Source organism: Fusarium tjaetaba (genome assembly GCF_013396195.1).
Source record: "Fusarium tjaetaba strain NRRL 66243 chromosome Unknown NRRL66243_c0000008, whole genome shotgun sequence".
In the NCBI taxonomy this organism is placed as follows: Eukaryota; Fungi; Ascomycota; class Sordariomycetes; order Hypocreales; family Nectriaceae; genus Fusarium; species Fusarium tjaetaba.
Window position 1 is genome coordinate 16748 of NW_023501204.1, and position 20674 is coordinate 37421.

Sequence of the window (20674 nt, forward strand, 5' to 3'; positions counted from 1 at the left end):
AGCCATCTACTACAACCCTGCAAGTTGGTCTCATATCAGTTAATTCACGCATCTCTAACTAATGAGAGCAATGCCCAGAACACCATCATGAAATGAGGCCCGAAAGCCATGTGTGACTCGCGCACTGACTTACTCACACGATTGTGTCTTATCACACAGTAACAGTTGAGACACTGACCCTCCTCTCAACAATCACTGAAGCAGCGGCGGAGCTTTCCTCGGACCGAAAGTACCCTCCCATGCATTCATGAACTTGAGAATCTTGGCTTCCTGGTTCTTGGCTGCGAGGACTGCGAGTCCGAAAGGGCGGCCGTTGAAGTCTAGGTATCCGAGAGGAACATTTCCGACGGGGTACCCTGGAATTGTCAGCGTTGCTTAATAAATACTGGAGTAAACATACCACTTCCACTTGCATACGCCTTGATAGCAGTGTCGCTTGATCCGACAATCACATCGACACCGTATTCCTTGAAGATGCGATCCAATCCATCGTCGCGCGCAACCTTTCGGAGATGAGAGAGGTTCTTCTCGTAGTCTTCGAGTGAGAGATCTGATTCTTCGGCGTCGATCAAGAGTCCCTGGTCATCGTAGCCTGAGAGGTTAGCTAGGTCATCGATTGAGATGAGGACATACCAGGAGGCATTTCGAGATCGGGATGGGCCTTGTTGAACTCGATAAGATCTTTGAGGGAATGGATCTTGGTGTTTTCCGCTGACTCGAGAAATTTGTTGAGGTCGTGCTTGAAATCGGCCACTTCTTTGTCAGTAAAAGTGTCAATAGGGGGAGGATGACTTACTCATGATGACTCCCTCACTGTCCTTCCCGTCAAGCATGAAACTCTCAGAAGGAGGCGGAAGAGGAGCGTCGCCGACATACTTCTTGGCTAGCTCCTCCATCTTGTCATACGCAGCTTGGATCTCGGCGTGCTACACAGTCAGCTAGCTCATGAAAGTGGCAGCGAACTCACCATCTGCTCTGTCGCACTCTCAACAGGCTTAAGGTAATCCTCCCCTGGCCACCATTTCTTGAAGTCGATCGTCGCGACCGACAGCTCATCCCAGGATCCTCCCAGAGTCGCAAACTCATCAGTACCAGAGATGACATCGAGCAAAGCGGCGAGGTCGTGTGGGGTCTTGGCCATAGGTCCAGCTGAGTCCATGGTATGGCTGATAGGGATGATCCCAGACTGAGAAACGCGTCCGATTGACGGTTTGATCGTGTACAAAGCTGCTCGCGACGCGGGAGATACCAGGGATCCGTCTGTTTCGGTGCCGATGGAGAGGGGGGCGTAGCCTGCGGACACGGCGACTGCTGAGCCGGTAGAAGAGCCGGAAGGGTTCTGAACTGTCAGTATGGGATGCGGTGAGTGAAGAAAGACTCACGCTGTGACCGTTGTTGCTGTCATCAGGATCGATGCCGCCGCGAACGTAGGCGGATTGACACTGGCCGCCCTTGCCGGACCAACCGCTCGGGAGGTCATTGCTTCTGAGAGGAGTGAGTCGCGCTTCATGCGAGATGGCTTCAGATGACGTACCGATAATATGCCCATTCCTGTTGAGGAGTCAGTTAACATGGCCAAACTCAGAGACTGGAGCACTCACACTCAGATTCGCTTTGCCGATGATGATGAGCCCAGCTTGGATGAGCTTGTTGACGAGATCGGCATTCGAGGTTGGGGTCATGCCATGCAGCGCCCAAGAACCACAAGTCGTCTCCATCCCCAGCTCAGGAACCGTCGCGATGTTGTCCTTGAAAGGTCAGCTTCATGCAATAGCGACAGCGACGCCACAGTCATACCTTGATCACAATCGGGATCCCATGCAATCGCCCCCGGACCTTGCCATCCTTTCGCTCCTTATCAAGCGCCTCTGCTCTCTGTCGCAGCTGATCTTTCGGCACCAAACTCAACATCGCATGAAGATACTTGTCATGCTTCTGAATCATCTCAAGGCTCTTCTCCACCAAGTCAACACTGGTGAAGTGCCCACTTGTCAATCCGGAGGCCAGAGCCTTGGCGTCAACAGTGAGGAGATCGGGCAGAGTGCGACTCTGCGAAAGAAAGGGAACCATTTGACGGAGATTTGCCCAGGTGAACATGATGTAGAGTGTAAAAGCGAAGAAGGAAATAAAGGCGATGAAATGGAACTGTTGTTGAGCCATGCCGCGCGCATTCTCGTGAAGGTGAGGAGAAGCCTTATAAAGGTGAATGCGGGAGGCTGATGCAATTAACCGATTCCACGTGACTGCCAGTGCAGCATTCGCAGTGGCAGACAGTGAACTGATCAAATTGCTTATTGTTCAAATGGGCCTTTGGAAATCAACGTCTCTAGTTCTGGTGGGCACTGCAGGCTCATGAAAAAATCCAAATCTTCGACTGAAATGTCTTGGGTGTCATTGTTTGAGTTCTCCAGTAATCGCTCTTGGACTGGTCTGTCACGAAAATCTGACAGATATCGATCTAAGCAGAACGACTCAACTGAGCAAGGAGCAGAGGGAGATTTTTCTCCAAATGAGCTGAATGAACCAGCTTGTGCTTTTTCTGATGACATAATTTCCTAAGCCGTCAGTATGTTCTTGTCCTTTGAGCGACACTCATACTCACGTATTCGGCTGTAATATTGTACATGAGTTTATGAACAGATCAATACGTCAATATACATCACCAGTCTCACCTGAACAGACCCCAACTTTAATAATCTTTACAAAAACGCTCATTCACAGACATTAAGGTCTGCCGATTTCCCAATTCAGAAACGTAGCCTTACATTCCACTCATCAATATGTTTGGCTCCCATCTCATCCTGCTTTTCTCTCATGACACTTCACCAGGAGGACCCATGCAACAACTGATATTATCCATCTACTGAATCGTGTCACCGATTTCCCAAAAGGGAAGACAACAGGCAGCTGAAGACGATGACGAGGGTAAGCATCGCCTGTTCACTTTGCAAATTCTTGACGCCCGATGAGACTCTTCTGAATTACTAATTACCCCAAACTAATGCAGTTGTAGTTAATCCCTCTTCATCACCGGGCATGATCATAGGTTCAGCCCCAATTACCTTGAACCCGACGGACGTATACAGCTTGATTCCCATTGGACTCCCAAAAACCGTAGCGACAAATCCCTCGCGCTCTGCCTTTTCCATTCCGTATTTACAAAGAGCAGCGCCGCAACCTCTTCTGCGATAATCGCGATGCGTCGCGAGATTAACAAGATGGAGTTGCTTGCTGCCGAATTGACTGAAATGCATATCATAAACTTCTTCTACGCGCGACGCGAAATATCGCATGTGAGGGAGATTTGCATCACGACGTTCGTTGTCGCCCAGAACACCGGGTTTGACTGAGTTGTTAGCTAGGATGTGAAAATTGAGGCTGACATACCTGGTTTGGCACCAGTAAGACCAGAGACATCCCAGATGCCCAGAGCGACAATCTTTTGCCCAGCCTCTATGACGAGAATGTCATAGCTTTCAGGCTGTCTCAAAAACCCCTCATACTCAGCTCTGGTCCACTTCCACTGATCTTCAGGGTATTCATGGCGATATGGGAATCGGTAATCTCGTTCTGGATCATCAGGGAAGGCTTCAATAGCAAGTTTTGTGATTCCATCCAGGTCATCAATCGTAGCTTGTCGCATACGGAGTTCTTGGTCGATTGTTCGCTCCATGGTTGATGTATGTAACTCCCACTGTGGCTGGTTGATTCGTCTTTAATGGTGGTTGTCACCAAATGTTTACCGTCTGAAAAGAGTAATCGGTAGGTGAGACTGCAGATCTTTGCTCCTTATGGTAGTCGGTAGAAGCAACGGCTGACAAGTCACGCCAGCTCGGGATCCATGCCTGATGTGGAAGTCGGTAGAGGCGCTGAATATTTAGCTCCCGAACCCCACAACTTTATTGCGTGGATCTTTTGTACCGATTACTGAATTAAGCAAAATGATTGAGAACGGTAGGTCCTTTTGTCTGTGTTGTGATGAACTTTGCTGATTATGATAGTGGACTGGTTTGAGGTGATTGACAATCTGGAGGAGGATTTGTTTGATGGTGACGACTGGCTCTCGGAGCTTTTGCGAGAGGAGCCGAAGGATGGTGTCAATGTTGACGTGGAACCTGTTGAAAGTGTTCCGGTCACCGAATCTGCCGTGGTTGAAGAGTTGACTTTGGATCCGTCACTGTTGACACTTTCGACTTACACGAACTATCCCCGCAGTTACACTCAAACCTTTGAGCCCCATGATCTTCCGATGGATCATGTGTTTCCGAATTTGACTCTACAGCAAAGTGTCTCTACAGAGGATGAGACACGATTCACGCCGAGCACAAACTCCATCTTGACTCCTTCTGGGTCGAGTGCTCATTCTCAGAGTCCTCCCAGAGCAGCGAAAACTCAGAAACGCAAACCTCGCTCAGAGCGTAAACCAGATCGTTCAGATGTTTTGACCACAGATCTTGTAAGATACCTGAATCAGTGTTGTTCCCACTAACTCTTTAGGCCCCCAAAACAGAGTACAAACACGATCAGGGCGGCAACCTTCAGGGCGTATTCACTGTGTCCGGACTGAGCACTAGAGTCAGAGGTCCTTTCACTGAAGAAGCTCGAAAGGCTACTGCGAATGCAAGAAAGAGAGGCGTTTGCGAAAAGTGTCGCGGCATGAAAGTCCGAGTAAGTTTCCAGGTATTTGTTTGAGTCATACTAACTATTTAGTGCATCATGCCAGAAAATCCATACGAGCCATGTGCCAGGTGCTCAAGACTGACGATTCTGAAACGTCCATGCATCAGAGTCAATCTTCACGACCTTCCACTTCACAGACTTGGTATGTTCCTCTATCGGTGATTGACCAAGCTGACCTTGTAGGCTCTACACGCGACAACAAGCTGTACGAGTGGCTATCCATCAAGGATATCATGAACGCAAAGCTGAACATCGACCTCGATCGACATACAATCAAGCTGACTCAAGGATTCGAGTGCGAGGTCGAGGTCACCGTGTCCAAGTTTCAACCCCTACCTGGCGACAAGACTTCGTATCCATGGAAGGACTCTGCAGGGAACCAGCGGATGCTTGAGTTGCCGCACTACTACATCGCTGACATGGACAGTCATCAGAGGGTTATTGATGAGTATAACCAAAAGTCGTACAAGGTGTACATTCAGAGACTCCTCAAAGGAAAGAGTCCCTTGATGGTCTGGACCCTTCAAGAAGCAATCCGCTTCTCGGAACAACACAACAGCTCCCTTGTCAAAGATAGTCTGCGGCTTTGGGCTGGAAGTCGACTGACCGAACTCCCATGGATGATCTGCGGAGAACATACACTAGGTCAGATCCCAGTTCAAGATCTCGAATGTCCACGCAGTGGTACCATACCGATCCCTCCAATCATGGATACACAGATGGACCATTTAGTCATCAAAAACATCATGACTCCCCTTCGTCAGAAGATCCTCGCAGGTCTGCAGAAAAAGATCATGGAGAACAAACGCGAGAATTGGTACGAGATTTATCTCACAACCTTCGTGCTCCTTAGCAACATGGAGCGCCAATTCGCGCAGGTCTTGTACATCATCGACTGGTACGGAATGGAGAGTCGCTTCGGTACAAGAGGAAACTCTTCCGTTAGCGAGTCATTCATTCACTCCTGTAAGACACTACTGGCGTTCTTTCACTATGCTGGCGGAAGTCATAAGCCACTTGCGCTGGACTGGAAAGGTTCGAAAGCACCTCTTGGGATCATGACGCAGCAACAGGCGGAGTATCTGGATAAGACTCAGAAACAAATTGATCGCGAGGGCGAGAACTTGACGGGATTGAAGACGGAGTCGATCTATAAGAGGGATATGTATTGGTGTCATCAGTTGTTACTGGGGGATTGCAAGGTTGATGAGCAGAATGATAGGGAGATTGATGAACTTAAGGAGGAGGACTACATTTTCCACTGAGACGGTTATGTATCTTCTCGACAAATAGGCAATGATTTACCTGTTAGCGATGCTCTGTATGGCATTGTGAACGAGCAGCTTGTGTTGTGACATGCTCATGCATAGGGTGATGTCGTGCAAATGGACAAATCCGTAGTGATTCCAACGCCAACCGAGGGCTCGCATGTTGTTCTGACCACTGGGTAATTATAAAAAGGTTCATTCTAACTCTTGCGAAAGCCTAGAACTAATAAGCACGGTAGCTAGCCACGAGAGGCTCTGACAAACCCAAGGCGAGGGCGGAGTTGACCAATTCTGGCTGCGTCTTGTCTGCATTCTGCGTCAAATCGCCAAAGCTGCTATAACATAAAACTACCTGTACATTTTCCTACATAATAATAATCCACTTGATCCGTCTTCGCTGTCAATCAGTAGAGTGACCTGATACGACGTGGAGGCGCACCTTCCCAACGTCCTGCCAAGCACGTGGAAAGTCCACATGGTGGTTAAGCTTAAACATCCATGGCCAATGACAGAGAGTGCATCGCCCAAAAAGGGATATATACCAGTGCGGAAAGAATTCTACTTCTTGGGAGACGTTGGCAAACGCATTTTACCTCTCCTACTAATGGACCGATTCACTGACCTGGTATGCGAGCCATGGGATTGGATACAACTCCTGTGAGGGGCTCTGTCTCGAGGTTCCGGCACTCTATTATGTCTTTTTAGGTAGACGGCGGTAAACGCGATGGATAGAAGTAATATGAGAAAGCGGCTGTAAATTCGAAACAAAACGTAGTTTTCTATAATTATTCCTTGAATTTGTGGGCACATAATATCCAGCTAAGTAACTGCTCTATTGGGGTCAAAGCCATCGCAAAGCTAAAATTCACAATCTGGAATTGAGATTCAAATACACTAGTTTTATCCCTCAATTAATAATTTCCCACGCAATATACCTTCCAAGTCCTATCTCATTTGTAAGCCTATATGAATACTGTCATTTGAATTCTCTTCTGTCGCTCGCGACAAGCGCAAGCCCTCCTTCAGATCTTGATCGCCTCCAACGCACAAGATAAATGGGCCGCCAAATATTGCGGCGTGTCATCCAATAAACCGAATCATCGACCTTCCTCTACGAGTTGGGTAATGAGGTCAAATAACACCAACTCATGCAGTACATCATGTGCATCATCTCCGAGGCCAAATGAGAGCCAATTCTGACCCGCCAAAAACTCTGCTATCACGTCCGTTCCCTGCATTCTCCAAAAGTCTCGCGCCATCGACACAGCCAGTCCGACCCCAGTATCCAAATACGGCGAGGGACAGCTTTCAGCACTTGGGAATATCGTCTTGTAAATACGCTCCCAGCGCCGTTTGTCGGATAGTTGAGGGTTGTCTTTCTTGGTGAGTCTGTCTCTCTGGTAGAAATTGATGCCGTCTGGTATCTTGAGAGACTGGGTTCTGCATCTTTTCTCCAGGATGTGTCTGTCGCATTTTGACACGCTGTCGAAAGTCTTTGAGCACCTCGGACACTAGGGCGGTCTAGCGTGATGCCGTTTCACATGTCTTTTCACTCTCTCAATGGAGTTGAGTTCATGGTTGATCAGACAGGCGGGATATTTCTTTGGGTTAGAAGCGTGGAAAGGACATTGGTACTGGGTGCGACCTTCAACTGGTGATATAATAACAAATGAATCGTTACTCGGGCGACACTCGCTGTAGCAGATCTGAGCGTAGTTGGTTGGAATCACCCAATCGCATTCATCTCCGCGCTCTTGTCGTGTTCGTCCGTGGTGCGGTAGTTCGGTGTATATCGCTCGCGAGTGGAAGTTGTCAAAATGTGAACGAGCTGCTGGCAGTAAATGCTGTCTCGCCATTTGAATCCTCGGGTCATAAAGCAATCTGCTGTTTTCCCATTGCGTCGACTTGTCCTCGCAACAGAGCTCGTCACCTGAGCTTTCACTGGCACTGTCGTAGCTATTTTCTCTGTGCCTGACGTCGGAATCCCGAGGGCCGTGTCGGTGGTGAAGTCGAGATGTTCTCAACGCATTTGCACTGTACATGGAAGGTTGTAAAGGCCTTAGTGAAAGCGTTTGCATTAATACAGCTCGTCGGGGGCGAAGACTGACCCGTGACGACTATTAATGGCCCGAGAGGGAACAAATTAATGCGAAATGTATGTGACGACTGAGGATTCAATGCAATGTGATTGAAAGATGAAAATTTTCATAGGTAGCCAATGCTCGTTGCGATATGGATGTTCTAGGCGATAGAGAGGGCAACAAGTATTTTGTCCGTATGTGTTTCTTCGTGTCCTCTACGTCCTGGGGGCTGAAGCCTCTTTTAAAACGCTCACCTTACCGCAGCATATCCCAATTGTCAAACTAAACCACTGTGCCAAGCCAATATAAAATAAAGGACAGGGGCCTAGGCAGGGCTTATATTTTATACAACACCAATCAAACATCGACACGTATGCCGCTTTGCAGATAATTTACCGATTCCTGTAATGATTAAATAGCAGTATTTCCCTGTCTTATTTTCCTAGGGATTTTACATTTAGTAATCGCAAGCCAAACGGCGCCTTACCTTACGCCAGTAAATGGGACTGTCCCTGCAACCAGACTTGTAACTCTGCGCAATGGCAGAACAGGACCTTGAAAGAGGAGAAACGGACACTAGTGGTCATGTCCAGGAGGGCCGTCGCCGTCGCCGTCGCCGTCGACGGCAGCGCCGCCGCTACCGTTCCCATGTTTCTGATGTTTCTGATCAGTGTAAGTACAATTTGCGATTACTATCTTGTTTTGCACTTTTCACTCAATGAGGCTACCTTAACCCACCATAATGTCTTTCACGTCATCAGTTAACTCTGGACAGCCCGTTATACGTCGCCCCCGACCTCTAGTACATCGGAATCCGGCCATGCCGATCGCGCCAATTATATCTCGACAGCACAAAAGCAATACATCGAGACGCTGGAGAGGAGAGGCGCTTTAGGATCCATAGAAATGCTCTACCGGCACAACGTGCTCTTTTGCAGGGCTAAGCTTTTTAAGCACTTCGTTCTCAGTAGACATGGTGAGATCAATCTCGACATGTTAGAGACAATGTGTGAGGATTTAGAGAAGTATTGTAAGTATTGAAATTGTTGATTTATCTACGTTATCCGCTGACACGTTTGCATTTTAGCAAGAGCAATGGAAGGCTATCGCAGCTTTCGAGATCGTCCCGGCGCATTCAGGTACAATAAGAATATCATGAGAATGGGTGCGCAGCTTGCAGTGCTGGCGCAGGCCGAGCTAGGCAATCTACCAACTAATCAAGAGCATCCATCGGTGGATATTGAAGCAATAAAGGAAGAAATAGTAAGGTTCTACTGTGACAAAGTGCTGGGTGAGTACGGTACTTTCACAAGTGACACTGGCATACAAACAGAGATTGGGTTGGATAACAAGAATGCTTTTTACGCTCGCTTGCTTATGGCTTTATTTGGCGGATTTGTGCTAGTGGCCCCTATGCTAGTCATGACACTGCATCCTTCACTGCTTACAGGTTTAGTAACAACATCGGTTTTTGTCTTTGCAGTAGCTGTAACCCTTGCTTGGTTTATGACTACAGCGACAGCAAAGGATATTATAGCAGCAACAGCTGCGTATACTGCAGTTCTAGTAGTATTTATAGGAACAGGCGGGGCTTCTAAAGACTGAGATAGCCGAGAACCTCCTTAAACGGGTCTTATTATCAGGTAGTCTTGATGCATACACGCGATAGCGACAACTCTTTGTTTGAATAAGGTTGAGAGGAGAACGGGCCGATTCTCGATGAGGTACTGCAGTTTGAGGTGTTGCAACGTGTGTGAGGCGCGTGATGTGAGCCACCAGCTGTGGGGACTATCAACTCAAAATAACACTCTTTTGAGGTGTTCCAAAAGACGATCCCATTCGGCTATTTTGTATCCAGCGTAGCATTGGTATTTGTGTGGATCAAGCATGAAGAACAGATAAGCAAGCTGTTTAGTAAAAGGCTGGTGGGAGCCAGAGCGTCTGTTCTTCTTGCCAGGGCTTTGTCCATTTCCCTTGTAAATCTGCTATCGCTAAAGCGACTCCCCGCAACAGCGCTGAAACCCTTCTCCATTGGTGCGAACTGCCAGTAAGCCTGACTCAATGAAGGACGTTACTTATGTTCAACCTTTTTTTCCCCCATCGTGCAGGCCGTACAGAAGCATTAACCTAATCAGCATTCCTATCCGTAATCTTCAGGAAGGCCTTATGGAGTTGAAGGCGATGTGAGAATGCTTCATCAGACTGCTATGAAGGCATCCACATCAATACGTCAGCTGTCTTTCGCAGTAATCATTGTCGACTCGACGGGGCTAGAGTTGATGGCAAACTCATATCCATGGCTCCAGCTAACCCAGCCACTGGAGGGGGGCGAAGGGTCAGAGAGCGACATGTCTTTTGCGACCTCGACAGTAAGCCCAGAACTCTCAACGGAAGAATATTTTATGACCTCTTCATTCGACCTAGAGTTTGAACCAGCTTTCTCAACGCCTATACCGCCATTTCAAACGTACGACACAAACTCACAAACACTCAGCTTCGCAGAAGCACTCCTTCTTACGCAAATAGTGGATCATGAGAAAGAAGCTGCGAGTAGCTTTGATGCCGAAACGCAACCACAATACTGCTCTCTTGATATGCTTTCGAATAAGACGCTGCCACCGCGGCAGGGGCTTGTTGATGAAGCTAAGGATTTCACGTCTGTTCATGCATCACAGGCCTGCAGGTATTACGGAATGGATTTGACGGACAGTGTATCAAGTGGAAACACATTTGAACCTTCTTCCGCTTTGCTGTTAACATACGGCAAGAGTAAGATAACTGGCTCTTAAGTCTCTATCTATCTGCTGACCATGTAACAGACAACCATTGCGAACCACCACAGGCAATCAAAGGAGGTCTGCCGCCCTCTAGAGCACAAGCAATAACTCTGGACCCAACTAAAACGTGCATGGGCGACGAAGATGGGAGCACTTGCCCCTTAATGTTTGACAGCGACGATTCCAGTGTGGAGGATATTGAAGTAAGAAAAGCTTTTGCTTACCCTTATTTCCGCCGCGATCCGGTTCGCCATATCGAATGCTTGAGCCGCAAGCTCTACCGTATACAAGACGTCAAGCAGCATCTATATCGGCGCCATTAAATGAGGAGAGACAACCCTTCAGACGCTTCGGATAACACAAGGGGCGTGAATACAAGAACACGGAGCATTTTGAAACTTCGCTTAGATAGAAGACTATCTCCAGAAAGGCAATGGCACAAGATCTGGGAGACTCTTTTTAATCTGAAATTGCCAAGAGAAGGACCTTATCTCGGTGGCTCTAAGGAAGAAATTGTTGGAAGTATGATTGCAGTATGTAAGCAGGGAAGCAGTCGAGTTGTCCCGGGGATATTGAGAAGCCTAGGCCTTTCCAGCGAGAAAAGGAAATCTGTTCAACAATTGATGGAACAGCTTCTTAGCGGCTTTCAAGCGTTATCAGATGAGCGATCAAACGACATGGAGACGGAGGAGACGGAGAAAGCTTCGGCATGCGGTGGCGTTGATTCGATACCAATGACACCACAAGATATGGAGTTTGACTTTGACTTCAACATACCATTGGATCGATCACCCTCGCCAGAGATTCAGAATTCTTACCCTAGCAAAGACATGACGCAGATGCAGGAATCCAGCTCGGTGACACCGACAGAGTTGTCAGACTATTCCACTCTTAAGATAAACAAGGGGGATATCTTAGTGGGGCATCAGTCTACAAAACACATGAACCAAAGCGTCCAGGTGAAGCATTCTTGGCCACCAAATGCTGCAGTTTGCACACCAAAGACATTTGAAAGCTCGGAGATGACTTGTGCTACGAGTAACATCGAGTCGGCCGGGAAGTCACTGACTTGTTTGACTCATGTCCTCGAGGATAGGGAGGAACCCGACCCATATGAGTATGTCGACGCATGGGAATGCCATTACTGCGGATTTGAATACATCTTCATACCTAGCGGAGGGAGCAGCGACAGGTTGTGCTTTAACTACCCATGCTTAGGGCGGCTTCCCAGCTACTACGATTCGGTTTACAAGGCAAGGGTCATCAGAGGAGGTTGAAGGCTTTGTGCTTGTCACAGCCCGATACTGAGGGCGCAATTCCACCTGTATTAAGAAAGTACTAAGTAAAGAAGAGCAAGCTCTTGTCATAATCCCGATGACTCTGCCAATTTCCAGTAACCTATCATGATATTTGAGGAGAGTTGAGTATGAGTAGAAGGAATATTTTTGACTCTAAGCGTCTCCCGACGCTACTGGGAAGGTACAAGTGTCATTACTGTATCATTTCCCAGAGCATGTTAGGAAGTTGTACTGGGCTATATGAGAAGGTGCCGCTCAGCATCCCAGAATGATTGTGCCCATTTCCATTGGTCAGGCGTAATTTCGAAAACGCCATCACAACCTACCCATGGATTCCAGCTGTGCTTCTCTACTGTCCCAATCCTGGAAAGCCCAATACCTTGAACCATGAGAATGTTGGGGTGTGGACTGTCCAGAACGCTTTCAAATGTCCACAGTACAAACCGTACCTGATCTTGAAGCGCCATGCTCTGAAGCTGGAGGAGCATGCCCAGCCCTTGCGTTGTGAGGTAGTGTACGTACTTGTTCACCTCGATTTGTTTGCAGTTTTGGAGTCGTGATTTTCGCCGGTCTTGAGACCTGCCACTAAAAAGGCATGTTTCGCTTGCCTTCAGAGAGCTCATTGTGTTTTGCATCATGGTGCAATGTTGATCGTAAATGTAATAGGCAATTGAGTAGAAAGTTTCCGTGGCCCAGCACACACCTTTGGCACCACAAACACCCGGAGAAAAGAGATGGTAACGAATGTCTAGGTCCCTCGGAAATAGGGGTTGCCCAACGTGGAAGAAGGCTTGGACGTAGCTCTCGAACCGACAGGCGGCGTTGACGAACCTCAGGCGCTCCTCGGAAGAAACGACGGGCCAGTCTTCTGGGCGCCTATGATGTCCAAATAATTCCTCCCGCGCCTGGGAGATATAGCTCGTCGTTAGCCATCCAACATCGGTGGCTAGAGTCGACAGTGCGCAGATGGCCGCCAGCGAGACGCGATGGGACACGTGATGATGAGTATTGCTGCTGTTGATACAAGACCACAGAATCCACTTAATGATGAATTCACGATGCGGTGGCCTGGGATCATTAAACCCGGGGTCCTGCTTGGCATGGCGGAGTCGAGCCGCAAGCAAGTAGGCAGTTGAGACAGGACCCCCACAAAATTCCAAGATCTTAGTCGTATGCGGCGTCATCACTTGCTTCCTGTTGTCGAGAAAGCAGTGTAATAACCAAGGATGGGCGTGAGTCATGGCGTAAATATCCTGTGGTGTATCGACATATTTCATGATCGCCACTGCGAGCTCGACGGGTAGATCCTGAAAACCGACCATGGTGGGCGTTGTTGAGGAAAGGAATGACTGAGGTTGGAGGTGAGGGGCAGACTTCGGGTGCTTATATAGTTGGATAATAAGCTTTCAAAACTTGTCACGCTGTGGGCTACGGATAACCTTTTTGCAACGAAAACTCTTTATTTGCAGCTGAGACTTGTGGCTGTGAGCTTATTCCGGCAGAGAGAACCTAGCGACCAAAACTGTGTTATTTTTACCGAGCGCCGAGTTCTATCTGGCCGAGTGGCAGAGGTCGATGACATCATCAATTAACCAAGACTCTGACATCGTGGGTTGTTTAATCTCATGTAGGCAATTATAGGTTCCCATTATTCTTGAAGTAAGAAAGTAAAATTACTTGCACCTTCGGAATACCATAGGGGGGCACTTCGAGTCAAAGATATTCCTTCTACACATGCTCAACTCTCCTCAAGCATCATCACCACGACCGACATCATCGCTACAATTATCAGTACAGCAAGGCGCGGCGTTCTTTTAATCGCATACCAATTACTACACAAAAATTAATCAACATGTCTGATCCGACCATGGCTTTTCAGCCAAAAGTTTGACATTACTGCCAGAAATCATCCGACGGGCGTCGAGAAACCCTGGAACTCTATGCTAAGGGATGACAAGATTTAGGTAAATTTAGCATAACTTAAGTAGAGACTTAGGATAACTGAGACTAGGCACTTGGGGTCAGCCAGAGTTCGCAATACCAGGGCACCATGTTCACAGAACATCCTCATTTGCTTTAGCGCGGGCAGAGATAGACCTTTCGGACACTTGGCATTCGACGACCAAGGATCTAGCGTTCCCTGCAGTGTGTAGAATTGTCGCCGGTACCGTTCCAGAATATTGACGTAGTTGCTGTATAGCTTGTACGTGCGGTAGGCTGTGACTGCATCTGTCGTGGGGCCATCGTCGCTGATATCGGGTTCTGAGCCGTATGTTGCCATGCGGCGAAAGTCGTACTCCTAGGTACTCAGATGACAAGACGGCAAACACATACAATCATTCATAGGTGTCTAAGTTCTCTCTGCTGATTTAAGTTCTCAGCTACAGGTCTCAAATGCAAATACCAACACATCTAGCTCTCGAACACTATCATTACAGACCCCACTATCCTTTTAGCCTTTCACGGCTCTTACACTCAGCTAAACCTTCTATACTTATAATATTATATTGTCAGGACTTAAGCTAGAGATAATATGCTTGACGATCTGCCTCCCCCTTACGATATCGCATTTCTCTCGTCGTTAACCTAATAAAGTGCTAGCCTCACCCACTTCCGATTTCTTGTTATCGAGACATTCTCCTGTTCTAGGTTCTTTCCCCTTTTCAGTTTCGGGCGCTTTGCTGACGTCATCTGACTTGCCAACACTCGTACTACATTTACTCGCACGTCCTAGCGCGGGTTCGGCATCGAGCTCTGAAATAGGGTCCTGGTTTGGCTGAATGGTTTTGAATATAGGCTTTGAAGGATTCTCTGCCTAATCATCTATTAGCTCGAGTCTCTTCTTATTCTCTTCAAGATGACTGGACGGTTCTGCTACATCTCTTCGCCTATGATCAGTGTGGGTTGATGCTCTGCTCATAACTTACACTTTCTCCGAGTTTCCATCCAAATTTGAGTGCTGCTCCTTCATAGTTCTTTGTCGTAGAAACCAACTGGAAAGCCTCTCTCTGCTGGGGGCTGTTACTCTATTGATGCGTCAGCTTCGGTCTCCTTTTCGAATCGGGTTTCGCCTTTCATTTCGTAAGTCAGGGACCCATTCTCTATCGTTTATATTAGTCTGCTATCTTCTTATGACTTACTTTTCCATCAGATTTCTCATCAAAGTTGAAAATCGCCGCTTTTGCAGACTCTGCGCCTGTTGCCAATTCAACCGTCCCTTTCTTCTGCCGTAAAGCTAAAATAGAACGCTTGTTTGGTTTCAGATATTTATCAATACTTTCCACATGACTCTTCAAAAATATGCTCTCCCTAAACTTTTTCAATAGCAGTATCCGAATTTCTGGCTGGCTTTGAAGGAGTGTATCCCAATCTGAGGATGTACCGAGCAATTTGTCTGGACTGCCAAAGTGTTCCACGACAAAGTGCATATAGAAGCTTCTCAACTGTGAGCCGGGAGAAGTGTTACTAAACACGTATCGCACGTCATCGGAGGTCATAGGTCGTCCGAAGGTTGGTCTTGTGTGGTGTTCATGAAGACGACGCATTGCGCAGTTTTGGAATTCGATAGATCGAAGCTTGTCCCCGAGAACCCAACATTTGGCATCAGCATTATAAATCGATACTACTGAGGGAGACTCATAGCTTCCATAATACATCCATTCCACAAAAAGGCCAAATACTTCAGGTGGATAGCCGTGAAGTCTGATTCGCTTATCGGATTGCTGAAGACTCAAGGAGTAGGTTTCTTTCAGGTAAGGCGAGTAATGTGAGACCAAATTTATGGGAAGACACCATGTCTTGAAAGACTTTGTTTCATCACAGTTTGAGAATGGTGTTGTTGTTCCAACTTGGATCTCCACTCCGCTGCCTTGAAGTCTGATTGAATTAGCTTTGTCTCAATTCATGTCGTAGTGAACATACAGTTGAATTTTGCCCTTGTCGACCAAAGTCTCTTTGATCAAAGGTTTCGAGCCGGTCGCGAAAATGCTCTGAGCATTCGGATTGGCATTGTGTGCAGCATTACGGCCCTTGTCGTGCTCATAGTCCTCAAGCCTATGCTCTTCAAGGCTGAAACTTCTATAATCCGGATGACAAGGAAACGCTTTGTATTCCTCCCAAGATCCATTGTCTATGCGCTCTCGTATGGGGTCGGTAGGTAATGGCTTGTCCCACGTACCAGGTTTGGCGGTTTTGGCGCCTTTCATTGTCCATTAGTATATACAATTTACACGCATATAGCGTTCAAATTCTTACCCTTCTGGCTAGGAACAGAGCCAAAAGCAAAGCTGTTCATTGTCAAAGATCATTAGTGAGACAAAACATTACTGTCAAAAGAGGCTTACCTCATTTTTTATTCTGCTAGCTGCGACGTTACGTAGCAAGGTATTGAGTGAGTGTGAGGAGTATGAGAGATTTTTATGGTCTAATACGTGGCACTTGGAAAAAAAGACACTGCCTTTATCTCTCCGCCTTGAGGTCAGAGCGCTATGGCTGAAACACGTGAAACGCTCTCAATAACCGCCAAGCAAACCAATCAAAAGATAAAGGCTAATTTAGGATGGCGGTATCTAAAGTGTTATCCGGAACCCCTCTTTTAGCAAGTAAAATTTCAACGGTCTAGCTCTGTTATCTCCTACCGCTTTGTTTTTCCTGTTGGTTCTTCCCCAGCTAATTATGCAGATTCCATAACCCCACCTTGGCAGGCCTCTTGTTGGTCCTGTTATGGTTTCTCTGCATCTAAGTGCCGCCAATACCTGTCTACCCTTGAGGCGAAGGCTTTGAGAATGTGACAGGAATACCGAGGTAGAGAATCACAAGTGGGTGATTTATAATACTGCGATAAGAGATCTTAACAGACATGCTACGCTTTTGAATCAATGCCCAGTCGGTACTCCTTGATAATATACTCTGAGGCTACTAGTATAATATAGCGTAAATCCGAGTCACGCCTTTTCTTTTTATAGCCTTTTTATGGAATAACGGGATTTGGCTCTAAGGTTATTTATCTTCTGTTTTAACTAACCAGCACACTCAAGTAATAACAGTTAAGATAATGCTACTAAGTCTACACCAGACTATACTAAACCCGCCTAAGTCTTTCATAACTCAGGACAGAAATTCTAGATTTTCCTGTTTGTCCTGGACTATCTGCTGACCACGAGGTTAAACTTCTAACCGCTAAGACATAAAGTTCTTCACATACAACTTTTATTCATAATAACACATATATAAGAGAAGACCTTAAATTTCTTTCATGCTAGCAAATTTCAGCCATAGAGCTTAACGCCAAATACAAACAGATCTAATTCCACAATCCTGTAGTTAATAACTATACCATCGCTTAACCTTCCGCAGCTTTTGCACTCCCAAAAACCTTCCGTCCTTATAGTACCACAGTGTCAGGACTCAAGCTGGAGATGACATGTTCGCGCCAATAACCAATGCTCGCAATCAAGGCACCGGGTCCAGCCAGCCCCAAAACACCAACGGAAGCCAAGCCTCCCAGCACAGCCTGCTTTGTTCTCACAAAACCGAGTGAGCGCAATTCCCAGACAGCGTACAGCGAATATACCAGACCCGAGGCTGCACTGATAATACCTGTATTTTGGCTGAATGATGCGGCTCGAGATATGGCTGAAAGCGTCCCGTCGGTGGTTGATACAGCTTTGGCGATGACGGGGCCAGCCAAACAGAGAGCAAGCGCAATGCCATGAGAGAACTTGAGAGGCTTTACATCCTCGTTCGTATACACTTGGAGTTCGGATGGGGGAGCATAGTTGATAGGCCTGTCTTCAGACTTCGTGTCGGGTTCCTGTTGTCCTCTGCTGGTCGTTTTGCCGCGGATAGCAGCGAGTCCTCTAGCGAAGACCGCACAAAGCAAAGGGCATGCCTGCCACACTGCCGCAACATAGTGCCTGGCTTTTGCATCTTTGATCGGCAGTAGTGCTGCCACCGTTGGTGCCACGTATCCGAGTAGAACGCCTGGAACAATGGACTTGGCGATCTTGGGATCGACAGGTCTGTGGATAGTGGACTTGGTGGAGAAGAGGATAGATGACAGACAGAAGAATGGTAGCACCGAGTTCGGACCGATGAGTGAGTATATGAGCGAGTAGACCGTTGTCCTGTTTGTGTTAGCGGTTCTGTGAAGGATCCATCATAAGGTTTATACGAACCACGACAATGGATTGAGTGAATTTCCTCGCCGAGAGCCCTCGATGAGCCAGCCCGAGAGAACGGGGACCAAGTTGGCCAGGCCCGCCACCGAGGTCTGCCCAACTACCTTTCCCAAGAGCCCTCCAGAGCCCCATTGTTGAAGAACCCTATAGAGGACTCTTGTCCCAGATCTAAGGTCCTTGTTCTTGAGCGCAGCAAAGAGCGACAGTCCAAGAGTGCCGGTTGCTAGAACCCAGGGGACTCGCCTAGCAAGACCGCCCTTGATGGGTTTCGCAGGTAACTCGTCCTCAAACGGAACAAAGTGAGGTCTTTTCGGGACAGGAATACCTTGAATCCTTGTAGCCTCGCAGCAGATCGGGGTGACGATGTCAATAAAGGCGCTTGGGCCAAAGAGCGAAATAAGAGGTTTGAAGATGAAACGAGCCAATGGGAACCGTTGGCTGATCATCATTTGAAGCGAATGTGCTTGTTCGACCAGTCGTTTGGCACGCTCGTAGCGGAGCGCGTGGACTTCTGATAGTGCAGTATCTGTCTGAGAGTCTGAAAGGCCTTCGGGGCTGAGCTTGAGCTGACGAACCAGGGCGTTAACGAGCAGTGCGGCAGACTCCATGGCTCCGTTGCCGCCTTGACCAGATGCAGGATCAATCTTTGAGATATATTAGCTACGCGAGAAATGGTTGATTGTGAACCGGCATACCTTGTGAGCTGAATCTCCTATGGTGACGATACGCTTGTAATGCCATCGATCAAAGACATACTCCTCAAGTGGAACTAGTGTCGACATGATCTTTCGGTCATACAACTCGCCAAAAGTGACGTCCTGGGTGATGTAATCTCCATGATGCGCTTTCACCAGTCCTTCTTCATCAGCCTTAGTGTACTTAGAAATGTCCTTCCCACGCTTTGTCTCTGGGAGACCATCGAAGAGGAACCAGTATGTTCGGTCTCCTGGTGCCGCTATGATTAGATATGCGTGGCCATCACCAACCACCGTCTGTTGGCTTCGGTAACCCAGAGCAGAAGGTCGTTTCGAAATTCCGAAGATGCACCTTGTCGATACTGGAACTCCTACAGAACATGTGAGCGACAAAGACACGGGATGAAGTGATACGTACGAGAGTTTTCGTCCTCGGGGAAGTATCCTGGACTCTGCTCCTTTCCTAAACGCCACATTTCGTCTCTTACTGCGCTGTGGATGCCATCTGCTCCCACGACGATGTCGCCCTCGTACACCGAGCCGTCTTGGGTAAAAGCCTGGACTCCACCATCAACCAACTCCACTCGAGTAACCCGCTTTTTGGTCAACACCCGATCTTTATGCTTCAGATTCTTGTGCAAAACCTGCAATAACATCTGTCGATCGATGAAGATAGAGGGATAGCCGACCCTTGTCTCGAGGTTAGTAAAGAGGCACTCCGCAAACAATATGTCAAGATGTTTCCTACCTTTTCTCAAAGTGAACCGAGAGGCTGGTCGGTGAAGCAGCGGCAAGTGGGAGACCATCGGGCCCATACATGCCACCAATAGTGTAGCGACAATCCCCAGCAATGTCGAGGATAGGCTCGAAACATCCAAGTTGGTCGAGGATGCGAAAGCCGCTTGGTAGAATGCCGATGCTAGCACCGACTTGAGGGGCTATTTGAGGATATGCTTCGAGGAGGACATAGTCTATGTCGAATTGCTCAAGCATGTTGGCGACGGATAGGCCAGCGACGCTGCCACCGACGATGATGACTCGGAATCCCATGGTTATGATTTGTTGAGGTGTAGTTCTTGATGATTTGAGTGCTTGTTTTCAAAAAGCATGAGATCCTTATATATATATAGTGATCAAGGCGCAGAGGCCTCTTGAAGAGGTTTTCGGGTTTGATTGTGTCCGTTGCCCGAAAAATGATCGACATCAACTAGAGTCCAAGCTTCAAGTTGCCCCAGACCGGCCAAAGAGAATTACGGATCCGTGTTTCCACTCTCCCTTACTAAGCGGAGATATCAGCAAATGCATGAAATTACGAGTATTCGGGATGTCACAAACGTGTTGAGAAATGACAGGCTATATCTCTATAAGCCTCCTTAACACTGCTTACCAGCGCGCCATATGAGCCCGTTCGTCGTCTTCTAGTGTCAAGTTGTCGCGCTCGAAATAGCCAAACCTTACCATAAGCAACAACTGCCGGCTCTTGGGCTACACTAGCTTCATTCCGGGAGTGCCAATAAGAACCGGCGTTGTCTCTGGTTGTTGCCAGCTTCTTTACTTATGTTCACGTATATGGATGGGGGCTTGCAACCTGTGATACGAACCGACTACTAAGCATTGTCGCCTATGGTGAATGTGCAAAAAGGGCCTCTTATTCTTGGTAGCATCTTATTGACTTCATAACTATGATGCTTCGATC

General features: G+C 47.6%; 6 protein-coding genes across 6 annotated transcripts; 2 read left to right on the forward strand and 4 right to left on the reverse strand.

The window, feature by feature from the left end:
• Positions 1 to 192: 192 nt before the first annotated feature.
• On the reverse strand, positions 193 to 3673 carry FTJAE_116 (glu asp-tRNA amidotransferase subunit A; the record flags this gene model as incomplete). Its single annotated transcript, XM_037344558.1, has 12 exons — positions 193 to 356; positions 401 to 592; positions 634 to 756; positions 797 to 926; positions 968 to 1339; positions 1383 to 1485; positions 1535 to 1551; positions 1602 to 1748; positions 1798 to 2278; positions 2603 to 2610; positions 3063 to 3346; positions 3388 to 3673. The coding sequence occupies 12 exons, from the start codon at positions 3671 to 3673 to the stop codon at positions 193 to 195; spliced, it is 2307 nt and encodes a 768-aa protein (XP_037212719.1).
• Positions 3674 to 3941: 268 nt separating this feature from the next.
• Positions 3942 to 5945, forward strand: FTJAE_117 (uncharacterized protein; the record flags this gene model as incomplete). The annotated part of the gene is made up of 4 exons (XM_037344669.1): positions 3942 to 3954; positions 4002 to 4456; positions 4498 to 4668; positions 4749 to 5945. The coding sequence occupies 4 exons, from the start codon at positions 3942 to 3944 to the stop codon at positions 5943 to 5945; spliced, it is 1836 nt and encodes a 611-aa protein (XP_037212720.1).
• Positions 5946 to 8568: 2623 nt separating this feature from the next.
• On the forward strand, positions 8569 to 12148 carry FTJAE_118 (uncharacterized protein; the record flags this gene model as incomplete). The annotated part of the gene is made up of 8 exons (XM_037344780.1): positions 8569 to 8701; positions 8805 to 9059; positions 9117 to 9320; positions 10187 to 10798; positions 10849 to 11088; positions 11215 to 11339; positions 11439 to 11923; positions 12025 to 12148. 8 exons carry the CDS (start codon positions 8569 to 8571, stop codon positions 12146 to 12148), a joined length of 2178 nt encoding a protein of 725 aa, XP_037212721.1.
• A 192-nt stretch (positions 12149 to 12340) lies between these two features.
• On the reverse strand, positions 12341 to 13426 carry FTJAE_119 (uncharacterized protein; the record flags this gene model as incomplete). Its single annotated transcript, XM_037344891.1, has 1 exon — positions 12341 to 13426. The coding sequence occupies one exon, from the start codon at positions 13424 to 13426 to the stop codon at positions 12341 to 12343; it is 1086 nt and encodes a 361-aa protein (XP_037212722.1).
• Positions 13427 to 14685: 1259 nt separating this feature from the next.
• Positions 14686 to 16452, reverse strand: FTJAE_120 (sdr family; the record flags this gene model as incomplete). The annotated part of the gene is made up of 6 exons (XM_037345003.1): positions 14686 to 14919; positions 15032 to 15130; positions 15245 to 15980; positions 16026 to 16302; positions 16359 to 16390; positions 16448 to 16452. The coding sequence occupies 6 exons, from the start codon at positions 16450 to 16452 to the stop codon at positions 14686 to 14688; spliced, it is 1383 nt and encodes a 460-aa protein (XP_037212723.1).
• A 1035-nt stretch (positions 16453 to 17487) lies between these two features.
• Positions 17488 to 20028, reverse strand: FTJAE_121 (hydroxylase; the record flags this gene model as incomplete). Its single annotated transcript, XM_037345112.1, has 5 exons — positions 17488 to 18229; positions 18281 to 18927; positions 18979 to 19349; positions 19397 to 19668; positions 19727 to 20028. The coding sequence occupies 5 exons, from the start codon at positions 20026 to 20028 to the stop codon at positions 17488 to 17490; spliced, it is 2334 nt and encodes a 777-aa protein (XP_037212724.1).
• Positions 20029 to 20674: the final 646 nt, after the last annotated feature.